Source organism: Rhinolophus ferrumequinum, chromosome 10, assembly GCF_004115265.2.
Source record: "Rhinolophus ferrumequinum isolate MPI-CBG mRhiFer1 chromosome 10, mRhiFer1_v1.p, whole genome shotgun sequence".
NCBI classification, from domain to species: domain Eukaryota; kingdom Metazoa; phylum Chordata; class Mammalia; order Chiroptera; family Rhinolophidae; genus Rhinolophus; species Rhinolophus ferrumequinum.
Window position 1 is genome coordinate 11025389 of NC_046293.1, and position 18817 is coordinate 11044205.

Genomic DNA, 18817 nt, shown 5'->3' on the forward strand with positions numbered 1-18817 from the left:
AGTTGGGGCCACTTCAGCTTCAAAGGGACTTGTGTCCACCTCTTAGAGAGTGGCCCAGAGAAAGGCCACAGCATAGGAAACCAGGAATTCTGGCTTGTGTGCCACTGCTGTGGGCCTCCTGTGAGCCTCGTACTCTGCCAGGAAGGGGCACAACATGGATGCCAGGAAGGCCACAACCCAAGGGGCAGTGGACAACGGACTCAAGTTTCGACAACAAGCTTAGAGAGGCCCGGGTCACGTCTGCTCTGCTCACTGCTGGTTCCCTAGAGCCTTGTGAAGTGCCTGAAGCACAGGAGGTGCTCAAAGCAACAGCGCGCACCTCAGTGAGTCTGAGTCCCAGTTCTGCCGAAGTCTGCAAGGGAGACGATCGGGCCTAGCCTCTCCAAGGACCCAGCAGTGACTTTCAGCCTCAACGTTCATGAAGACCCAGGCCTTGTCACAGGTTCCACGACGTTTCCTGCCTCCTGCCTTTTCTCTGGGTGGCCCTCCCATCTGCCCATCACTCTCACCCTCATGCTTATGAGTCCAGACATAGGTATAGCGTCCCTCCTAGCGCCTGGGCAAGCACATGGGTCTAGAGGTCTGATTGAGGGACACTGGGAGGCGCTAGCAGCCACTGTGTCCCCAGCTTGGCCTTGGCTGTGTGACGCCGAAACCCACAGCCTCCCTGGGGCTCTGGGCCAGGTGCCCCCTGCCTGCTACCTGCTTCCCGCCTGCCCCTCCACATGCAAAGCACTGCCTGGCTGAGAGGACCCCTCGCAGGTCAACGGGATCATCTCTGTGAAAAAGGAGAGGGCAATGAGATCCCGCTCCAACCGCCGATCCTGACTTTCCAGAACAGAGGCGTCATCGGGCTGCATGTCCCGCTGGCTGTGGTCACCACAACCCTCCCCACCCCTCCTGGATTTTTCCTGAGATGTCCAGTGGAGCAGCATCCCCAGTCTGCTCACTGCAGGGCCCTGGGCACATGGCTGGAAGGCCGGAAAGGAGCTTGGCCTTTGAGGAGAAAGACTTAGAGAGGTAGTGACTTGCTCAAGGTCACTCAGCTAGCTGGTCAGTGAGGGCTAGCCAGAGATCAGGAGCCAGGGCGGTGACGCCGCCCCCACGTCACGTAAGTGCCTTGGCAGGACTCCTCGGCATGAGCAGGACACCGTGCACCGTGCACCTGAAGCTCTCGGCAAAGGCCAAGTGATTAGCCTCTCAGTTCTGCTTCACTTTCCCTGCCCGCCCCGTGACCCCCAACCCTCCCTGCTGATTTCAAATCTTAAGGAAATGAAAGTCTGTTCTTGCTCACTGAGAAAGCTGGGAGTGCCTAACACACATTCCAGCCTACGGGACGCAGGAGGGTGCTTAGGGCCACTTCCTCATCCTAAAGGTCGCAGGCTGGCCTTGTCCTAGGAAGAGGCTGCCTCGCTGATGTTCTAGGAAGCTCGGCTGGTGGGACTGCTGCTGCAAGGCTGTGTGGGCTGGCAGCACCCAGGGCCGCGGGCCAGCTGCACACCTGGCATCACTGGGCTTCTCATGCATCTAGTGAGAGGGTAAGGCAGGATCTCGGTTCCAAAATGTCTAAAATGCCACATTGCTGCGTGGGGTGGGGCTCAGACAACCTCTGCAGACCCTCCTGACCCTGAAGACCACAAGCAGGGCCTGGTTTTTGTACAGAAGTAGTGGGACCGGGGTCGGGGGCCCCTGGCAGGAGGCAGGGCACAGCGGTCAACGCCGCGCTGCAGATGGCCGTCCCCGCCTTGCGCCGCTTACCCTTCCTCCGTCTCGTTGATGATGTCACAGATCTCCATGTTGAGGGCCCAATCCTCGCTGTGCAGGGAGCCATCTGTAGCTTTCTCTGAGGAGAAGAAACCACAAGTCACAAAGGTGTGTGGTGTCCCCGATGACAAACTCACATGGTGGGGTGGGGATGCGTGGGGAGGGGGTCGGGTGGGAAGAGAAGGAGAGAGAGGACGATGGATGCTTTCTGGGCCCCCGAGATAAGCCTGGCACTGTGTTCTCTACATTGTCCCATCGTGTCACTTAATTCTTATTAGCAGCCACATGGGACTTGGGAGAACCACTGTCTTTTGACGACTGCGGAAGCTGTGGCTCAGAGTACCAAACGGATGTGTCAGGCCTGCACCAGGCACTGGCGATGCAAAAACAGACCCCATGGACGCGGTCCCCACCATATGGCGCCCAAGAGGCCGAGGCTCTGAACCTGGGCCTGTCCGGGCAGAGGGGTCCATCGCCATGTGACCGGGCAGGGCCAGCACGGTCAGCTTCTGGTAACTGTGGCTTCGGTGACCTTGGTTTTGAAATTAGCCTGACGTCATTCCACCCTGGGTCCTACCTTGGGTCCTGTGGCCAGATGGATGCCAGTGTGGCCCAGGACACATGCCTGCAGCTGAGGCATCAGGTAGAGACCCAGCAGCAGGGTGGGTTGCTCTATTCCCCAGGTTATGGCTGGGGGAGGGGATGAGAAAAGGGTCCCTTTAAAAGGGCGGAAAGACAGACTCATTCACTTTACAAGTAGGTTCTGAGTGTGGCTTCTTTGTGTCACACTCCCCAGCCTTGGGGACTCACACACTTACTGAACCAAATGGGAAGAAACAAAGAGAGCTGGACAACGGCCCCTCTGAGCAGAGGGGTTGGACCCTATTCTGGAGAGTTTGGGGAGTAGTGGCTAATCAGCCATGCAGAACCTTCCCCTTCTTCAGAAGCCACTTCTCAGTGACCCCCCGTCACTCGGGCCAGAAGGATTGTCACCCCTGACTCCTGGACTACCTCTAACTGGCCTGACTCTCCATCCTACCCCGTCGTCCTGCTCTCTGTGCTGCCCCGCTGGCCAGCACCCTCTCCCTCTCGGACGGACGCCCCAGCTCCTCTTGCCTCGCTCCTCCTCATCCATTCTCCCTGCAGCCCAGAGTGAACTTCCTGAAGCTTGAAGGGGACGGTCTCCATCTGTACCCCAAATCTTCAAAGGTCCCCTCACCCTCAGCCAAGCCTCTAGACCCTTCCATGATAGTAACGCTTTAACTTCCCGAGTTATATTCTGCGCAGCACCAAATACCGTTAGCTGTTTCCATAAAGAATGTGATTTATCCTCACAGCCCTACAACGTGTACATTATTGCCAACTAATGAGGAAACTGACGTGTCACACTGTGGTAAGGGCGGAGCGGCCATTGATGCCACTGGCCCCATCTCTCCTCAGGGGTCAGGGAGCTCTGCTTTCCCAGAAGGGTCCTCTGGAACACTCAGGCCCTTTGCCCCTCCTCCTGGACCCCTGGCTCCACCAGCAGGCCTCACAGTGGTTCCTCAGTTAGATCCCCTTATGACTCCCCAGTGACCCCTGAAAACAATGCACACCTCTCTTCTCCTGAGGGAGAGAACATGAGGTTTTAGAAGGGATTGTGATCAGGTAGGCTGGAAAGGAGCAGCTGGGATATTCAGAAGTCAAGAAAGCCATCCCAAAGAACCAAGGTGGGTGCCGAAGGACCTGGAACCGTCTGCTGTCAACCTGAGTACAGCTGGCACTTCCTTAGGCCTGAGTGCCAGCAGTGGGCAGAGCCATTCAGAGCATGGAGTGTTTTCCGGGGCAGGGGTGGGGGGGAAGGGGGCTTCAGTCAGCCTAAATAGGAAAGGGGAGAGGAGGAGGCAAAAGAGAGACAAGACCCAGGTGACAATTTTAGCAGAAGAAAGGTGTGCCGACCCGGACGGGCCCAAGCTACCCATCCACGACTTGCCAACTCCCTTCAGGTCTGGCAGTAGACCGCAGGATTGGGAGAGAGGTATGACTTCCTTAATAAAGATTTCTACGGGGGAGGTGTGTTCTATTACGGGCAGAAATTTAAACCCACAGGAATCTGGGGATATTTGTTTTGCTTTCCTGTTTAACCACAAAAGTAGCTCAGTTTGCTATTTTGAGAAGGGGGAGTGAAAACTCTGACAGTGGTTACCAGTTCCAAGAGAATGACAGCTGACTTCCTCGCCTCTGAGCTGTTGGCGGTAACGTTCAAAGCCCCCAGGAGCAGTTCTGCTCTTGTCCCAGCTCCTGAGGAAGCCAGGCCCTGCAAACCTCCACCAGCCACACTGCTGTTTCGGGCTGGCCGGCCTGTGGGTCTGGATCACTGGGCGCCTGCCTGTCTGTGTGCTCAGGAGCCTGTCCCTCCACGTTGGGCCTGGTGCAGACACCACCCACCGAGAGCTCCAGAGACCCTGCTCAGTACGGTGGCAAAAGCACAGTCAGGTCGGACACAGGCACAGAGGTGAGAGCAGTCTGGCCTCACCTCTTTACTCAGAGACCAAGGACAAGGATCCAAGCCCTCTGAGTGTCCGTTTCTCATTTGTCAAACCCAGATAAGACTGACGGCTTCACGGACATTAAGACTTTTCAGCCAGATAAGGTATGTACCACGTCAGCAAGAGCAGTGACCAGTATCTGCTAAGTGCCAAAATTGTGACTTGGCCCAAGTGCAGGAAAGAGCAGCTACCAAAAACACGGCTGTTCCAGGCCCGTGGTCCCAGCCTATTCGCCCCCGGGGGACCCCGAGTATCTGGGGGGCAGCAGGCCCTCCCAGCCACAGGGGAAACCCTGCTCCTTCCACTGCTTTGGAAGAGGCCACTTCTGCGGTCCTCACTGAAACCGCGGTCAGCGTCATGGACGTGGGGCTCACTGACCGCCTACTCCCCAAGTCGGCCAGGAGGGGAGCAGCCGAGAACCTTCTCCCCACCCTGCACATTCAGTCTCCAAGTCCTGTAGATTCCAGCTGCTCAGAGTTGCCCCCCAAATCCATCGACACTGTGACAGCTCTGCTTTCGGCCCCGTCACCTCCTCCAGGCCTGGACCATCACCTCCACACTCCTCAAACATAAATCCAACCAGTACTTTTCCGTCTAAAATTTGTCCCGGGCCCCCTTCCCCTCATTGCCTGAGGGCAAAAACCGGAACTCCTCAGGGCCGAGGGACATTCGGGACTGACCGTGGCCACTTGTTCTGTCACGCCTCAGCCTGGAATGCCTCTCCTCCTTTCAGTCAGGCATCGGCTCACAGGTGACAATGACGGCTGTGAGGCCTGGGACTCGGCACTTCACCAAGTCCGTTAGCCCTCCCCACTGCTCTTAGACGGAGGATGAATAAACTGAGGGGCGCAGAGATGTCCGTGACTTGCCCCTGGTCACGCAACTCGTAAGTTGCAGAGCAGAGGTTTGAACCCAAAGAGGCCTGGTTCCCCAATCCAGACTCTTAACCACTGTGTGTGCCTCTTAAACACACTCAACACTTGTCCAGGGCCCAGGAGACATCGGTGAGCAAAACTGACCAGGTCCTGCCCTCAGGAGGTTTACAATCCAGAGGAAAGCTGACACTGCAAAAGGAGAACTGCCGTGACAGGAAGGACCAGGCGCTGAGACGGCTCAAGGGCTGTGACCTTTGGATGTGCTGGCCATTCTCCGCTCATTGTTTGAGGCCCTACCCCAGAGCCAGGCCCTCAGCACCGCCGCCCACTGGGCGGACTGTGTCACCTGTCATCCTGCACTGTGCCAGGAACATCCTGAGTAACAGTGACAAAAGTACCAGCATTCACGGAATGTCAGGCTGTGCAGGATGCTCGGTGTACCTCCTGTGTCACCTCCCCACAGCCCCGACCCACAATATGTGGGAGCAGCTGATGCCCAAAGCCCAGGACTGGAGGCGGAAGAAGCAGGGCCTGTGTGGCCCTAAGCCGTGAGCCTTCACTCTGCTCTGCCCCCTTGGAGGACGTCTCCACCTGCCTCGGTTGGACTCGGAGCTCCTGGAGGCGCCTCTCCCACTGGGCCCGCCGCCTGCTGGGCTGCACAGCAGAGGTTTGTTCACTGTGTGCGAAGGGCTGGCCGCCTCCAGACGGCCTCGCTGCTCCAGTTCAGCACTGAGTCCCCTCCACACCCCACCCCCCCGGAGAGCATTCACGGTGTGTCACGACTAAGCTCCCCTTTCCACTCATGAAACCCTCTGATACGGGGTTTCTCACACATGATGACCTGTCAGAGCTCCGTTGGCAGCTGTTTCTTTTTACACTCCACAGTATCTTAGATTCAATGAAATACGGTTTGTAAATAGTAAGGGACTGTCTTAAAGGCAATGCTAACAGCACACCTAGTCCCAGCCGAGACTATGACCAAGTCTAGGGCAGGGTTCACTGACCCAGGGGAGAGGGACACATAGGAGCTATGTGAGCATGATAAAGAAAACAGTGACAGGTTGCATCAGCTCTCGGTGACTCCCGCAGGCCTTCTTCTGAGAGCTCCTCCCACGACTGGCACCACAGCAAGGGCACAGCCATTTCCTTTCTGGACCACGTTTATTGAATGCCATCTGTACATCGTAAAAGTCACCTACTCATATCACTCAAAGGAGCCACAGTAAACCTTTGTGAAGATTTCCTTCTAGTCTTGACTGTTGTCAGGTTTTAAAAAAACACATCTGTACAATTTTTTAAAGTCTGTAATGGTATTGTGGTTATGGTTTGTTCGTTGTTAAATAATAACCCCATTCCATTCCTTTTAGAGACAGTGAAATATTTATGCATAAAACGATATGATGGTTGGAATTTGCTGGAAGCAATACCCACAGCTCTGTTCACCTCCCCACCCACCATCCGCCTCCATCCCTTGGTGCCCCCTTATCCCATCCACCCTCCCTTCTAAATGCCTTCTTCTGGCCGGCCTAGTCCCCTTCCACCCACCTCTCTGCCCTCCCACAGTAGTGGGAGCTGCTGTTTGCCCAGCCCTGTGCCAGGTGGTAGAGAAGCAAAGATGAAGAAAAACAGAATCCCTGCCCTTGAGGTGGTCCCAAAGTGGTCAGGGTAACAGCTGGACAAACATTCTGAGTGCAAAATGGACTAAGTGAACAGACGGATGTCAGTCCAGGGTGCTGTAGCAGCTGTGAGAAGGGGTGAACACCTGCAGAAGGAACCGGGAAGGTCCAGCAAGGAGGTGCCACCTGAGCTGAGCACAGAGCCTGAGTCACCAGGTTGGGGAAGGTGGAGGAGGGACAGTCTGGAAGAGGAGTGGCATTTGCCGAATGAATGAACTGATGATGAATCACCGAGGAGGAAGGGAAGAAGAGAAGAGGGGCTTGAGGGTCAGTCTCAGGGACTGGGGAGAAAAGCGACCAGCGGGAGGCTGAAGGTTCCAGGAGGGAGTGAGGCACCCAGAGGAAAAAGGACTGGCTGCTGAGGCAGAAGGAAATATGCCAGTGGTTCAGGACAGACCAACCTTATGGTGGAAAGATGGAATCAGGCACTGAACCACAGCAAGGCCCAGGATGGCAGACGCCTGCCTGGTCTATCCAATAGCCATCCCTTCCTTCTCACCCTCCCAAAGCAGCAATCCCATTGCTTTTGTAGCGCCTAGTCCAGACGTAGGCAAGTGACCCAGTTCTGATCCTGGGGAGAAAGGGGGTGTCTGCTGGGCAGCAGTGGCGGGAGGCATCCCTTCTGGGACGCAGGGGCACAGCCCAGGGAGGGGAAGCCTTTTCTTCCCCTTCTCCTTCCTTGCTCTCTTTTGGGAGGCTAGGATGGGAACAGCGTGCCCTGGCCTGGAGCCGAGGAGGTGACAAGCTCAGGACAAAGTACCGACATGCTAAGGACAGAGAACAAAAGAGCCTGAGCTGTCACACCAACCCTGAAACCACCGACCTTCAGACTTCTTGTTAGGTAAGAAAGCACCTGGTGGCGGGCCCGGCCCGTGGTGGTTGGGTCTCCCGTCACCTGCAGCCATGGTACCCGACTGATATTCCTCATCGTGTTCTCCGTGCTGCTGCCTTGGCTTCCCCAGGGATTGCTGCGCTATGGAACCGAGCTACCCTGGACTTCACGGACGTTTGGTCGGCAGGACTCTGGGTGGAGACCCAGCCTAGCCATTCTCCCCAGGCCCCTTCCCACCAGCCCAGGCCTCTGCTGGCACCCCCAGTTCTAGTCCTTCAGGTGTCTGTGCTTGTGAGCAGGCCGTCCTCCTTCCAGGGATGTGCTCCTCCCTCTGTACCTAAACTCAGGCTCCTAAGCCCAGCTCAAGGTCAGGCCTCCCTGTGGAGTCTGCCCTGGCCCCCCAAAGGGCCTGCCGCTTCATTCACTGGGCCAGCAGCATTATGCACAGACGGCTGTGAGGTCTGTTTCGTGGAGATGTTAACAGAACTCTATAGTATTCATTTCTTTGTTTCTGTCTGTGTCTCCCATTTGGCTGTGAACACAAGGGTGGCAATTATGTCCATGAGTCGCCAAATTCTCTCCACTAGACCTGTTTGCCACATGACTGAAGGAAGGATGACATCACATTCACCAGGACAATAAACCTTTATAACACTGTAAATGACAGACTCTCACCCTTTGGGCCCCACTGATCCCTGAGTAGCTGATGTGTAGAACTCCTAACCTTTCTTCCAATTGGCAGTCCTTTGACTATTTTGAGAATGCATCACGTCCCTCTTTAATCTGTCTTCCAATCTAACGTCCTCAGTTCCTGGGACCACTCCGCTCAGGACATGATCTCTAGAGCCTTCACCGTTCTGATGGATCCCATCGGGACGCAGGGCGGCTGGGCTATCCATCTGGACATGCAGTATGGGAACGCACTCACCTGCCCTCACTGGGTCTGGCATTGGTATTAATGCACCTGGGACGACACTAGATGTTTGTTAGCCCCACCGCATGGAGCTGACTCAGTTTGTCATGGTGAAAGACACTTTCCCCTGGCCCACAGGATTTAGCTTCTCTGTCTCCAAGTGGCCCTGTGGCCCCGATCTGGCCACAGAGATATAAGTGGAATTGTCCTGCTCCTGGGGGAGATTTGGCTCTCCCCATAACAGGGGCAGTGGTAGCTTCCTGCTATATGAGGACGAGCACCAGGATGAGACCAACGTGCTAAGGGGCAGGGGGGAAGACGACATACAGAGCAGATTCATTCCACATGAACGCAGGCATTTTCATCAAAAGGAAACCCAGCAGGTCCCTTTCAATTCTAAGGGGAAGCAACGAGGCAGAAAAGTTAGGACAGACAGGTCCCAGCTCAGGTCCTCCCAGGGGTGCGACCAGGATGAGTTCTCTGTGCCTCACTTCCTCCTCTGCAGAATGGGGACAACTAAAGCGCCCACCTTGCAGCGCTGTGTGAGGAGGGAATGAGAGAAGGCACTGTAAGCGCTCTGCATCCTACCTAGCACAAGGCAAGCACCCAAACAAACATTACCGACCGTAAAAGGACCAAGCAAAAATTGTTCGAGAATTTTAAGCACTCTCGTAAAACAGATTTTAAAGTCACATACATGCAGAATCCACTTTTTTTTTTCTTCCCCAGCCAGCAAACTGTCTCGAAGCCTACTTTTCAAATGAACAACTCTTTCCAGACCTAGCTTGGAAAGTTCCACCAGTTTCCTAAGTTGCTGAGCAGTCCTTCTTCAAAACCCTGGCTGCCTCTCCCCTGCCATTTGCTAACCACAGACCACAAGAGGAACTCTAAAATACTTTACAGAAGACAACCCGTAATTCTAAAGTTGATGTAACTAACTATAGTAGCTGACCGAAGACTATTTCAGTAGATGGAGGAGGATTTTAGAAACCTACCCAGGTAAGAGTGAGCAAGGCTGTGAAAGCAGAGGCTTCCAGTGGCTGGCCAAGGTGTACAAGGTCCTTCTTTCTTCCTGCTCCAACTCGTGAGTGTGAAAGGTGTCACCGAGAACTCTCTCTCTCCCCCTTTCTCTATCGAGGGAGATTAGTTTAAGGGATTGGCTCGTGGGATCATGGAGGTTTGGCACGTCCAAAAATCTACAAGGAGGCCGGCAGGCTGCAGACCCCGGGAAGAGATGCGGCTCGGGTCCAAAGGTCGTCTGCTGGCAGAATTCCCTCATCTGGGAGGCCAGGCTTTCTTCTGTTAAGGCCTTCCGCTGATGGGCCGAGGCCCAGCTACACTATATCGAATAATCTGATTTACTCGATGTTAATCTCATCTAAAAAATACCTTCGAGAAATATCTAGAATAATGTTTGACCAAATATCTGGGTCCCATGACCCAGCCAAGTTGACACATCAAGTTAACCACCCCAGAGGTTTATATTAACCAATGCAAACAAGTTCCAATCCAACAGGGGACAACTTGTATGTCTTTAAACTCTCCCTGTCTCAGCTTCCTGTGGTCTGGCTGGCTCCTCTCCCTGCTCCTTCTCCCGGGATTCCTTCCTTCCCTGTTTTACCTTCCCCACTGGGATCAAAGCCTAGTTCCTGTCCTGGGGTCTTGCACAGCAGTTTGGCTCTCCATGGCGCTTCTCAGTGCTCTATCAATTGCCAAGTTTCCCACGTCTATCAAGCCATAAGTCCCCTGGAGGTTTGTCACTTGTCTGGGGGACATAGCTGGGGAGGGGTGGAGCTGGCATCTGAACACAGATTTTCTGATGCAGGATCCAAGCTCTGAGCCTATTCAGACTGTTTACATCTGAATGACCAAAATGTGCTACTCAGGATCACGTAAGGTGGGCTCCTGGGCAAACTTAAAGATGTGTTTGGAGTTACGTATTTAATTTAACACGGAATAGGAAGAAAAACTGAAACATGCGCTAGCTCGTCAAAGTAATGATTTCATGGATATAATTACACAGGATGAGGTCAAACTTTAAAGAGACAACAAAAGGAAAATACTGTGAAAATAAAACTAAGGGTGGCACAGGGGCAGATACAAAGCATAAAGGTGGTGTGTGAAGGACAGAAGTCTGGAGAGCACTGGCCTAGATGGAGACCTCCTGGGTAGGGAGGTGAAGAGTTAACTTGTCCTGAATCCCCTTGCTTCTCATGGCGTGATGGCCCTAGGCTAAGTAGAAGACACTAACGGTTTTTATTTTCTAAATCCAAAAGGGCGGAAATCCGGGACTTGACTCTTATTTCTTTGACTCAGTGAGGGAACAAAACCTATTCACAAAACCTATTTACCAGTTCTAGCTGTAGGGCCAGTCAAAGGCTCTAATTCCCCAGTGAGAACCGGTTCCACCCCACAGCCTGAAACCTGACCTGTCTGTGAATATGGCTGCCAGCCGGCCAGTCACTGCTCGTTCCCAATGATGCCGCGACCAACACAGAGGCTGCACTGCAATCAGGGCCCTGGTTGGCACCTTGGCTCTGCCACTAACTTAGAGTGTGCCCCAGCAATGATGATCACACCAGTGAAAAATCACAATGGCTAACGATTATGGACACTTACTGTCTGGCAGGTACCAGGGCACATGTTTCATAACACAACACAACAACCTCCCAACACAGCGTCAGAATCCACTGAGTTCAGGGACATCAAGTCTACAGGGCTCTACCCTCACTAAGGGATGGAGTTGGCAGGCTTGAGATTATTGTACTCGGGTAGTTTATAGAAATACGAGCCGCTAATATTAGGTCATCAATAATCACAGCCAATCGGTGGTACTTCCGCCTCTTTATCTAAAAGAAAAATATGGAATACCGAGGGCAGATATTCTTCATTTAATTCTACTTTTAGAGCTTCTTCTGCTCTAAAGTTCAGTGGCTCTGGGGAGTTCATCTCATCTTTCCTATCATTTCACCGGGGTCCTGGGTGAGTCACAGTCTCTAGCTTCCCCTCTCTGGGCCTCATTTTCCTTCGTAAAATGAAGACGATGGACTGAAACAGGTTTTCAATATGCAGTTTCCAATCCAGTGGCATTAGAATCCCCTGGGAACTTGTTAACAATACCAATTCTAGGCCTCCACCCCACACCTGTAGAGTCAGAAGCTCTGGGGGTGGGGCCCAGCCTGCGGTGCTTTAATAAGATCTCCAGGGGATTCAGAGGAGAACTTTAGGTTAGAAGAGCCCCGGGGTAAGGACCCTTCCAGCAGTGAAACTTGGTTTGTGCTCTAATGTATTATGATTTAGTAGCATTCTCTTTGGACAGAGTATTTCTTACCCAAGGCAGGCAACCCTTTCAGGGTAAAAAGAGAAGCTGTTTTCTTTGACCATCTGAGGCCCAGAGTTCAGGTGAGCTTTTCAAGAAAGCCTCAGGTATTTATAGGCTGACTTAGAAGGGCAGAGTTTTGTTTTAAGTAGTTAAGTCTCAAACTTGGCATGTGATGAAAGCAGTGGTATCTGTAGCTGAAGAAAGAAAGATGAAAGGAGAGCTACCTTCTTTTCAGCTCTAAAACAATGACCCGGGTGTGTGTGTGTGTGTGTGTGTGTGTGTGTGTGGTGTGGGGGAGCCGCAGGGGGTGGGTGTTGGTGGTCCTGAGAGGACAGCTTCCCCTCTTGGGTCCAGGAGCTTCCTGGTGATTTGTAAATCCTCTACGGCCACACCCCTGTTGGAGAGATTTGATTACAAAACCTCAGAAGAGCCACAAACAGCCACGGTGACAATTACAACACAGAGCTGGGCTGACAGACTTAAGTTAGGCTTGGCTTCCAAGACATTTAAGAATGGAAAGAATGTCTTATTTAAAAGATCCAATTTTCCCAACCTGGGTTTCAGGCTTTAAACTATCAAAAAAGATGAAGAGAGGATTTCACAGTACTGCCTGCGGTTTCCTCATGAAAGACGGAGACAAAGCCAGACTCCCTGGAGAAGTGTGAGCTGTTTGGGAGGGCCCGTGGGTCCTCCCGTGGTGCAGGCAGGACTGAGTACCTATGAGAGCTACGACCTCGCCGTTTGCAGGGACTCCCGAGCCTCCCTTGGTGGCATCTCAGTAACACTGACAATAAATATTACCACTGTCTTTTATAGAACATTGGCAGGCACTGTTCTAAGTACTTTACATTTATTAATGAGTTTAATCTTCACAACAACCCCACGGAGGTAGGGACCTTTATTATCCGCTAATTACAGGGAAGGAAACATCGGCACAGAGAGGCAGCGTCACTGAACTAGTACGTGTCCCGTCAACAGGGGGTAAGAGAGTCAGGAGACCTGGGCTCTGAGTAAGCCTGTGTCTCTGGCCAGAGTGCTGGGCTGTCCGAGCTACTGAGAAATAAAGGAGGCCCCATCAGGTGGTTTCTAAGATCACTGCAGCTCGGAGCGCCGGCAACTCTATGCGGGAGAGCTGACGCTGGTGGCTGAGGACTGCCAGAGAAGAGCTGCCCAGACGCCCAGCTCTGATCCTGGGAGAATGAACTTCTAGCCCTTCTCAGGTATCCGTATCCGGAAAGCCTGGCAACTCAGGAAGGAGACGGCAAGAGCCCAGGCTGCGCGACCCCAGCTGGGAACGCGCAGAGGTAAAAAATGGAACACCCCAAGGACTGCGAAAGCTGGCAGTCCCTTTAACCGTCTAAACTTTCTCCCTGTATTCGCGACCCCAGCAGCCGCGCATTGGCTGAGCCGCGGGCGGACCCGCCCTCTCTCTTTGTCTATTGGCTGTGACAGGTATCCATCACAATCCGAGGCTCCCTAATGGACCAAGGCTTTTGTCAATCAAGATGGGCGGGAGACTGGGCGGGGCCAAGTCTCGGAGAGACGCGCCAGGCGCGTTCCCCTTCCCTGCCTCCCTCCGGTGTGTGACTGGGGACGTGGGTGAGCCCCGCGGGGACCGAGGCCGGGCGCGAAGCCCTGCGTCGGGGTTGGCCGAGACTCCAGGGACTCACCGATGCGCTGTCCCACCGGAGAGCTGAATGGGTTCCCCAGGAGAAAGTCCATCGTTGCGGCTGCCGCTGCCACCAACCCGTGGAATCAGCTGACAGCAACCGCCAGCGCCTTCGACCCGTCACGTGACGCGCCGGATGGTCCGCGAGGTGGCGCCGGTGGGGGCAGGGCGGAGGGAGTCTGGAGCGTGGCCACAGGCCCCGCCCCTGAGAAGGAGGGTCGGGATCACTGAGAAGGAGGGCGGTGACCTCACTGCGGCTTACTCGGTGTCGGCGGACGTCACGCACAGCGTAGCGCGGTAAAGAGCTTGGACCTTTAAGCCACGCCCTCGACGTTTTCTAAGGTTTAGGGGCGTGGCCTAGTGATCTCTTAACACACCGGGAAAACCGGGTCCCAGACCAGAGAAATGACTTGGGGAAGGTTGCAGAGCAAGCCCAGACTACAGTTCTCACTCTTACGTGTTTTAGCTCTTGGGACCTCACCTTCCGCTGGGGTTGACGCCTCTTTGGCCGGTTGTCTCCTTGCCTTGGTAGAACTCTTCCTATCTGAGGTCGAGGTCCAGGGGTTTGAGATCCTTTGACAGAGAGACAACTCAATGAATTCCAACTTGGGACGGGCTAGAGCCCAGGGTGGTAGAAAGCACACAGATGTAGCCACGAGCAGGGCACGTCTCTGCCATTTACTGTGTGATTCAAGCAGTGAGTTTCCATTTTTCTCTGGATGCTGGAATTAGATCGAGGACTCTGATTTTTTTAGGTCACAGGCTCCTTTGAGAATTTGAAGCCATGAGCCTTTCTGAAGAGAAAAGGCAGAGACACAATTTAACTTCAGGGAGTTTCTGGGGTCGCCGAAGTACAGCTGTGGACCTCAAGAATTAAGATTCCAAAGGCCTTCCCCAGCTTTGTGATTCTAGTATCTCCTTAAACCTTCCTGTCCTGCCATGTTTCAGATGTTGCCTGCACATTAGATCTGACCTATTGGTTGTTTTTTTTCTTCTGACACGCACACCAGAAGATACAATAACCACTGCTTTGGTAGTTAGTGGCTTTAGTATTTACTGACCACGATGTTTGTGATTCTTAAATTTGAAAGCCTATTAAATTGTGCACAAATTTAGGATGGAAAACCTAAATTAGAACTTAATCACTTCTGTGTGTTAACGTGTTTAACAGATGTCAACCTGTTTGAGGGCTGACATCTTTAATGCACAATATAAAAACTTTATGGGAGTCACGTACTCCTGTGCTTTGAAGTGTTTTAATAATGCCCATCCTTTTAATAAATGCCCTCCCCCCCACTAGTCTAGATGCTCCATGAGGGCTGGGATACTATGTCTCCTTTCCTCACCACTATTGTCTAGCACAATGACTAACAAGAAAATTTAAATCATCTACCTTTCAATAATGGTATTTGGACTATGGGAGGGGGGCACGTACCTTTAAGATGAACGTCATGTCAGGTAACATACATATTTTTCTTCCTTTAAGAATATTGCTTGGTTGTATGGCGTATATTTAGCATGAACTTCCTTTGGCTTCTTCCATTATTTTGGGTGGTGATTTACCAGAAGTTCCTGCTTTCCTGCATCACTCTGGTTTAAAGTGATTATGGGCAAAAGATCTTGGCTTTACTGCCAAGAATAAAACCACTGTAAGTTTTATCCTTCATAGTAAAAAAGCAGAAACAACCCACATACCCCCCAAGCGGAGTAAAATCATCTTAACTCCATGCAAACAGAATACTGTGTATCTATTCAGTTAGAAATGGAAGTGTGTGGATTTTGTCAACACAAACGATAGGAATATAAATGGAAAATATTTAGTACAAAACTGATTAAAAGTATGTTTAAAAATTTTTTGCAAGGAACAGTCATTTAGTAAAAAATCCATTTTAATTTTACCTTTTAAGTGTTTTATGAATATCAAATGCCTTCCTTTTACCTTCAAAGGGAAAAATGCTTACGTCCCTTAAGACTGACATATTGCTTAAATGCAATGTCATCTATCATATCCAGTAAGTGCTACTAGACAAAAATCAAGATACTTTGCCAATAAAGTTTAAAGACAATAGTATGACAAGAAAGTGAGGCCTCTATCGTAAAATCCACCTAGGACAAAAGGGCATTTGAACAAAGAAACAGTCTCAGATAGTTTTCCTACAATCACTCAGTACTGTAGATAACGGAGGATTCTGATGGATTACATAAGTGGCTTTGGGTAGAAGAGAGCCTAGGCTTTGGGGTCAGTTTGAACAGTGTGCTTATTCTGGCGCTACCGTCTACTACTAGCTGTATAACCTTAGGGAAAGTACTTTTCTGCATCTTTATTTGTAAAGGGGGATAATACTCAAAAGGCTTTTGGGAGGATTAAGTGAGAGAAAATATGCAAGTCATTCTCTATAATAGTATTCAGCAATATGGTGATGTCTTTCTTGCTGCCTCTCTGTACGTTAGCCTTTCAATCATAATATTTCACTTTATGACTAGTAACACCTTGTTTGCATTGAAATTTTTACCTTGAAAAAGGTCAAATTTCCATATATTAAATGTTCACAATAGTTCTAAACATTCATGTCAGGTTGGCTGGCTGCTGGCTTGGAGACAAGGAAGTGACATGAACACTCTTTTACAGATGTGACTTAGGACACCTATAAAGATTACGTGACTTATCCAATACCACCAAGTTAGGACAGTGCTGAAACTGTGTGAAATATATCACATTAAGTACATGATTCAGATGTGAACCTTACAGATGAATATTTTCTTGAGCTAGGCGAACACTGTAATGTACATACTATTTTATTTGCCAGTGAACAGAACTACACTTTATCAGAGTCACTGGGCTTGCAATCTGCGAAAGAGAGAACATGAGAGATTCCACAACGTCAGAGTTAATATTAATAGAAACAGAGGAAGGTGTATGTTAGGAAAATGGCTAAGATCAGAAACTTGACCTCTATTCTAGATGGGTTTTTTCTTTTTAAGATAATTATGGTAGGATATAGTGTGGAAAACAGGTTTTACAATTTTGGAGCAACTTTGGTTGGCAGCAGGGAAAAGATAGCTGAGACTGGACTACAAATATTAAAAATGTGATTTTTAATAATATAAGTACAAAATTTTATTTCTTTATACAACTGTAATGGAGTTTGGATCAAACCGCTAGAATTTATTTAAAAAACAAAATAAAACAATGATATAAAAACTGCAAGGTCTGAATCCAAAGTTTTTCCTCTAATAGTACCAAATACCACAAGATACAGATTATTATACAAATGTGTACAAATTTTAAATACAAATACAATAGGATTGGATTTTAAAGGAAAACAAACAAAAAACAGGTCCTCATCAGGATTTCATTAATGTGTTCAAATGACAATGGTAGGACTGGCCTTCTTTCCGTATTAATCCATGTCTCCAAGGCCCCTCCTTCACACCCTGTGTCAAACAGGAAACTTCCAGGGGTACAGATGAGGCGTGGTACAAGTTCTAACACACGAAATCAAAACAAGATTTCTGTTTTTCTTGATTTTGGTTCCCAGACATTCTTGTTTCCTTCTGTTTCCCCCATTAAAACTCAGAACTGCTCTGAGCTGAGAAAGGCATTTAGCAGCAAGAATACCTTTAGGAAACAGCCCGGTGACCCCACCGGTCGGGAGAAGGGAAGGAGTTAAGTAAGATGCAGCGTAGCTGCCCTGTCCGCAATGATCCACCTCGATGCTGTGGAGCTCCATCCAGGCCCCAGGAAGGAAGCACAGTTACCTCAGAGCTGGGTGTTGGCAGGGAATCTCACACCACATTTAAAAACAACCCTGAAGCGCTCAACTGTCTTCTTTGGGACTAGGAAGCAAAAGTCTGGTTCTTTGGAAATACGGGCAGCTGGGAAGGGAAACATTCCATTTTATTTTACTTTCTTGACATTATTGAATTATAAGGAATTAGAATCCTTACATAATGATACCTTGTTGAGGCATGATACCTTAAAATGCAGATGGGAGTTTTCAGAGGAGGCCAGAGGAAGGAAGGGGGGAAGAAATTAACAAGTCTGTATCTTCCACATGCTGTTGCTGGTGGAGGCTTTTGTTATTAAATTATATGTACAGAAATTTACAGGATAAATTAAAATCTAAGATTTTAAAGAGTTAAATACACATAATTAAAACACACATTCACACACGCGCATAAATAAACCTACGTGAGAATCGAGTACTATTTTTTGCAATTCACTCATGTGTGGTATGTAGAACACGGTGTATCTGCCCCCCAGGGGAGCCAATGAGATGGACCCAAGAATCCCGCCGGGCGAAGTTCATCATCCACAGCCACCAAGCAACTAGCAGCGGGACCTGTGAAGACTTGGCGGCTAAGCGAATGCTGCCAATGGAAGATACCAGCTCTTCGTTCTGCAGACCAAAGATTCTGGGTCAACTCACAATATATGCAGTTCAACTGGTGGCACTGACAGCTTTGCCGTCTCCAAGGTGTTTTATGTTGCCAGGGCTCACAAAACTCCTCGGCCCCTGCTGAGGCTGCCAATGGTACCAATGATTACAATAATTTTTGAGACATGGACACCTGTATAGCAGGAATTGGCATGAACCCTGTACTAAGTTCACCTAAGCCATCACAATAATTCTAAGATGGGAACGGTTTTATCACCTCCCACCTGGGTCACTTCAAGTTGAAAGGTTTGCACTTCAGTCAACTGGCATCTTCCCATAATCTTTCCTATTACATTTCAGACTATAAGACAGGTAAGGCAAATGGTCAGTGATGGGTCTGGAGGTACAACCGAGTTTGGAAAAAAAATCACATTTTAGCTGTCTATAAAGAGATGCACTTGGCACCCAGAACAAGCCCCCAGTCCCCAAGTTACATTGATTTTTAAGGCAGATTTATCCACCACAGGAGAAAAAAGAATTCCAAGCCCACATTCATGCCAAGGTTTCCTCTTGGCTAAACCTTTGCCATTTCATAAAATTATTAAAAGCAAAGTAGTTACAGTCCTATGTATATATTGTACATTATATATATATGTATATATATATGTATGTATATAAAAATTTAAAACCTACACCCAGACGCCAGTGAAGGGATCTGGAACAGTCATATATACACAAACCAGCAATGGGGGAAGATAAGGTTTCTGTCCCAGGATTCTCTGCTGTCACAGTCCAGGCATGATGTAAGCAATGTTGTCTAGCGTGTTTGACTGCAAAACAAAACAGGGAAAAGGTTCAG

At 50.3% G+C, this 18817-nt stretch overlaps 2 protein-coding genes across 7 annotated transcripts in view; both read right to left on the reverse strand.

Annotated features, from left to right (window-relative positions):
• Positions 1–13853, reverse strand: part of TOM1 (target of myb1 membrane trafficking protein) — a 34051-nt gene extending 20198 nt beyond the window's left edge. For 2 of the 3 annotated variants that reach the window (XM_033116252.1, XM_033116250.1), the window contains exons 1-2: positions 13581–13853; positions 1759–1843 (exon numbers count right to left, since the gene is read on the reverse strand). In XM_033116252.1, coding sequence (XP_032972143.1) covers positions 1759–1843; positions 13581–13632 — 137 coding nt within the window. In that variant the 5' untranslated portion in view covers positions 13633–13853. The remainder of the gene's footprint in view (positions 1–1758; positions 1844–13580) is intronic. The other variant, XM_033116253.1, reaches the window with a different exon arrangement.
• A 1595-nt stretch (positions 13854–15448) lies between these two features.
• Positions 15449–18817, reverse strand: part of HMGXB4 (HMG-box containing 4) — a 32703-nt gene continuing 29334 nt past the window's right edge. For all 4 annotated transcript variants that reach the window (XM_033116249.1, XM_033116248.1, XM_033116246.1 and 1 more), the window contains one exon: positions 15449–18788. In XM_033116249.1, coding sequence (XP_032972140.1) covers positions 18744–18788 — 45 coding nt within the window. In that variant the 3' untranslated portion in view covers positions 15449–18743. The remainder of the gene's footprint in view (positions 18789–18817) is intronic.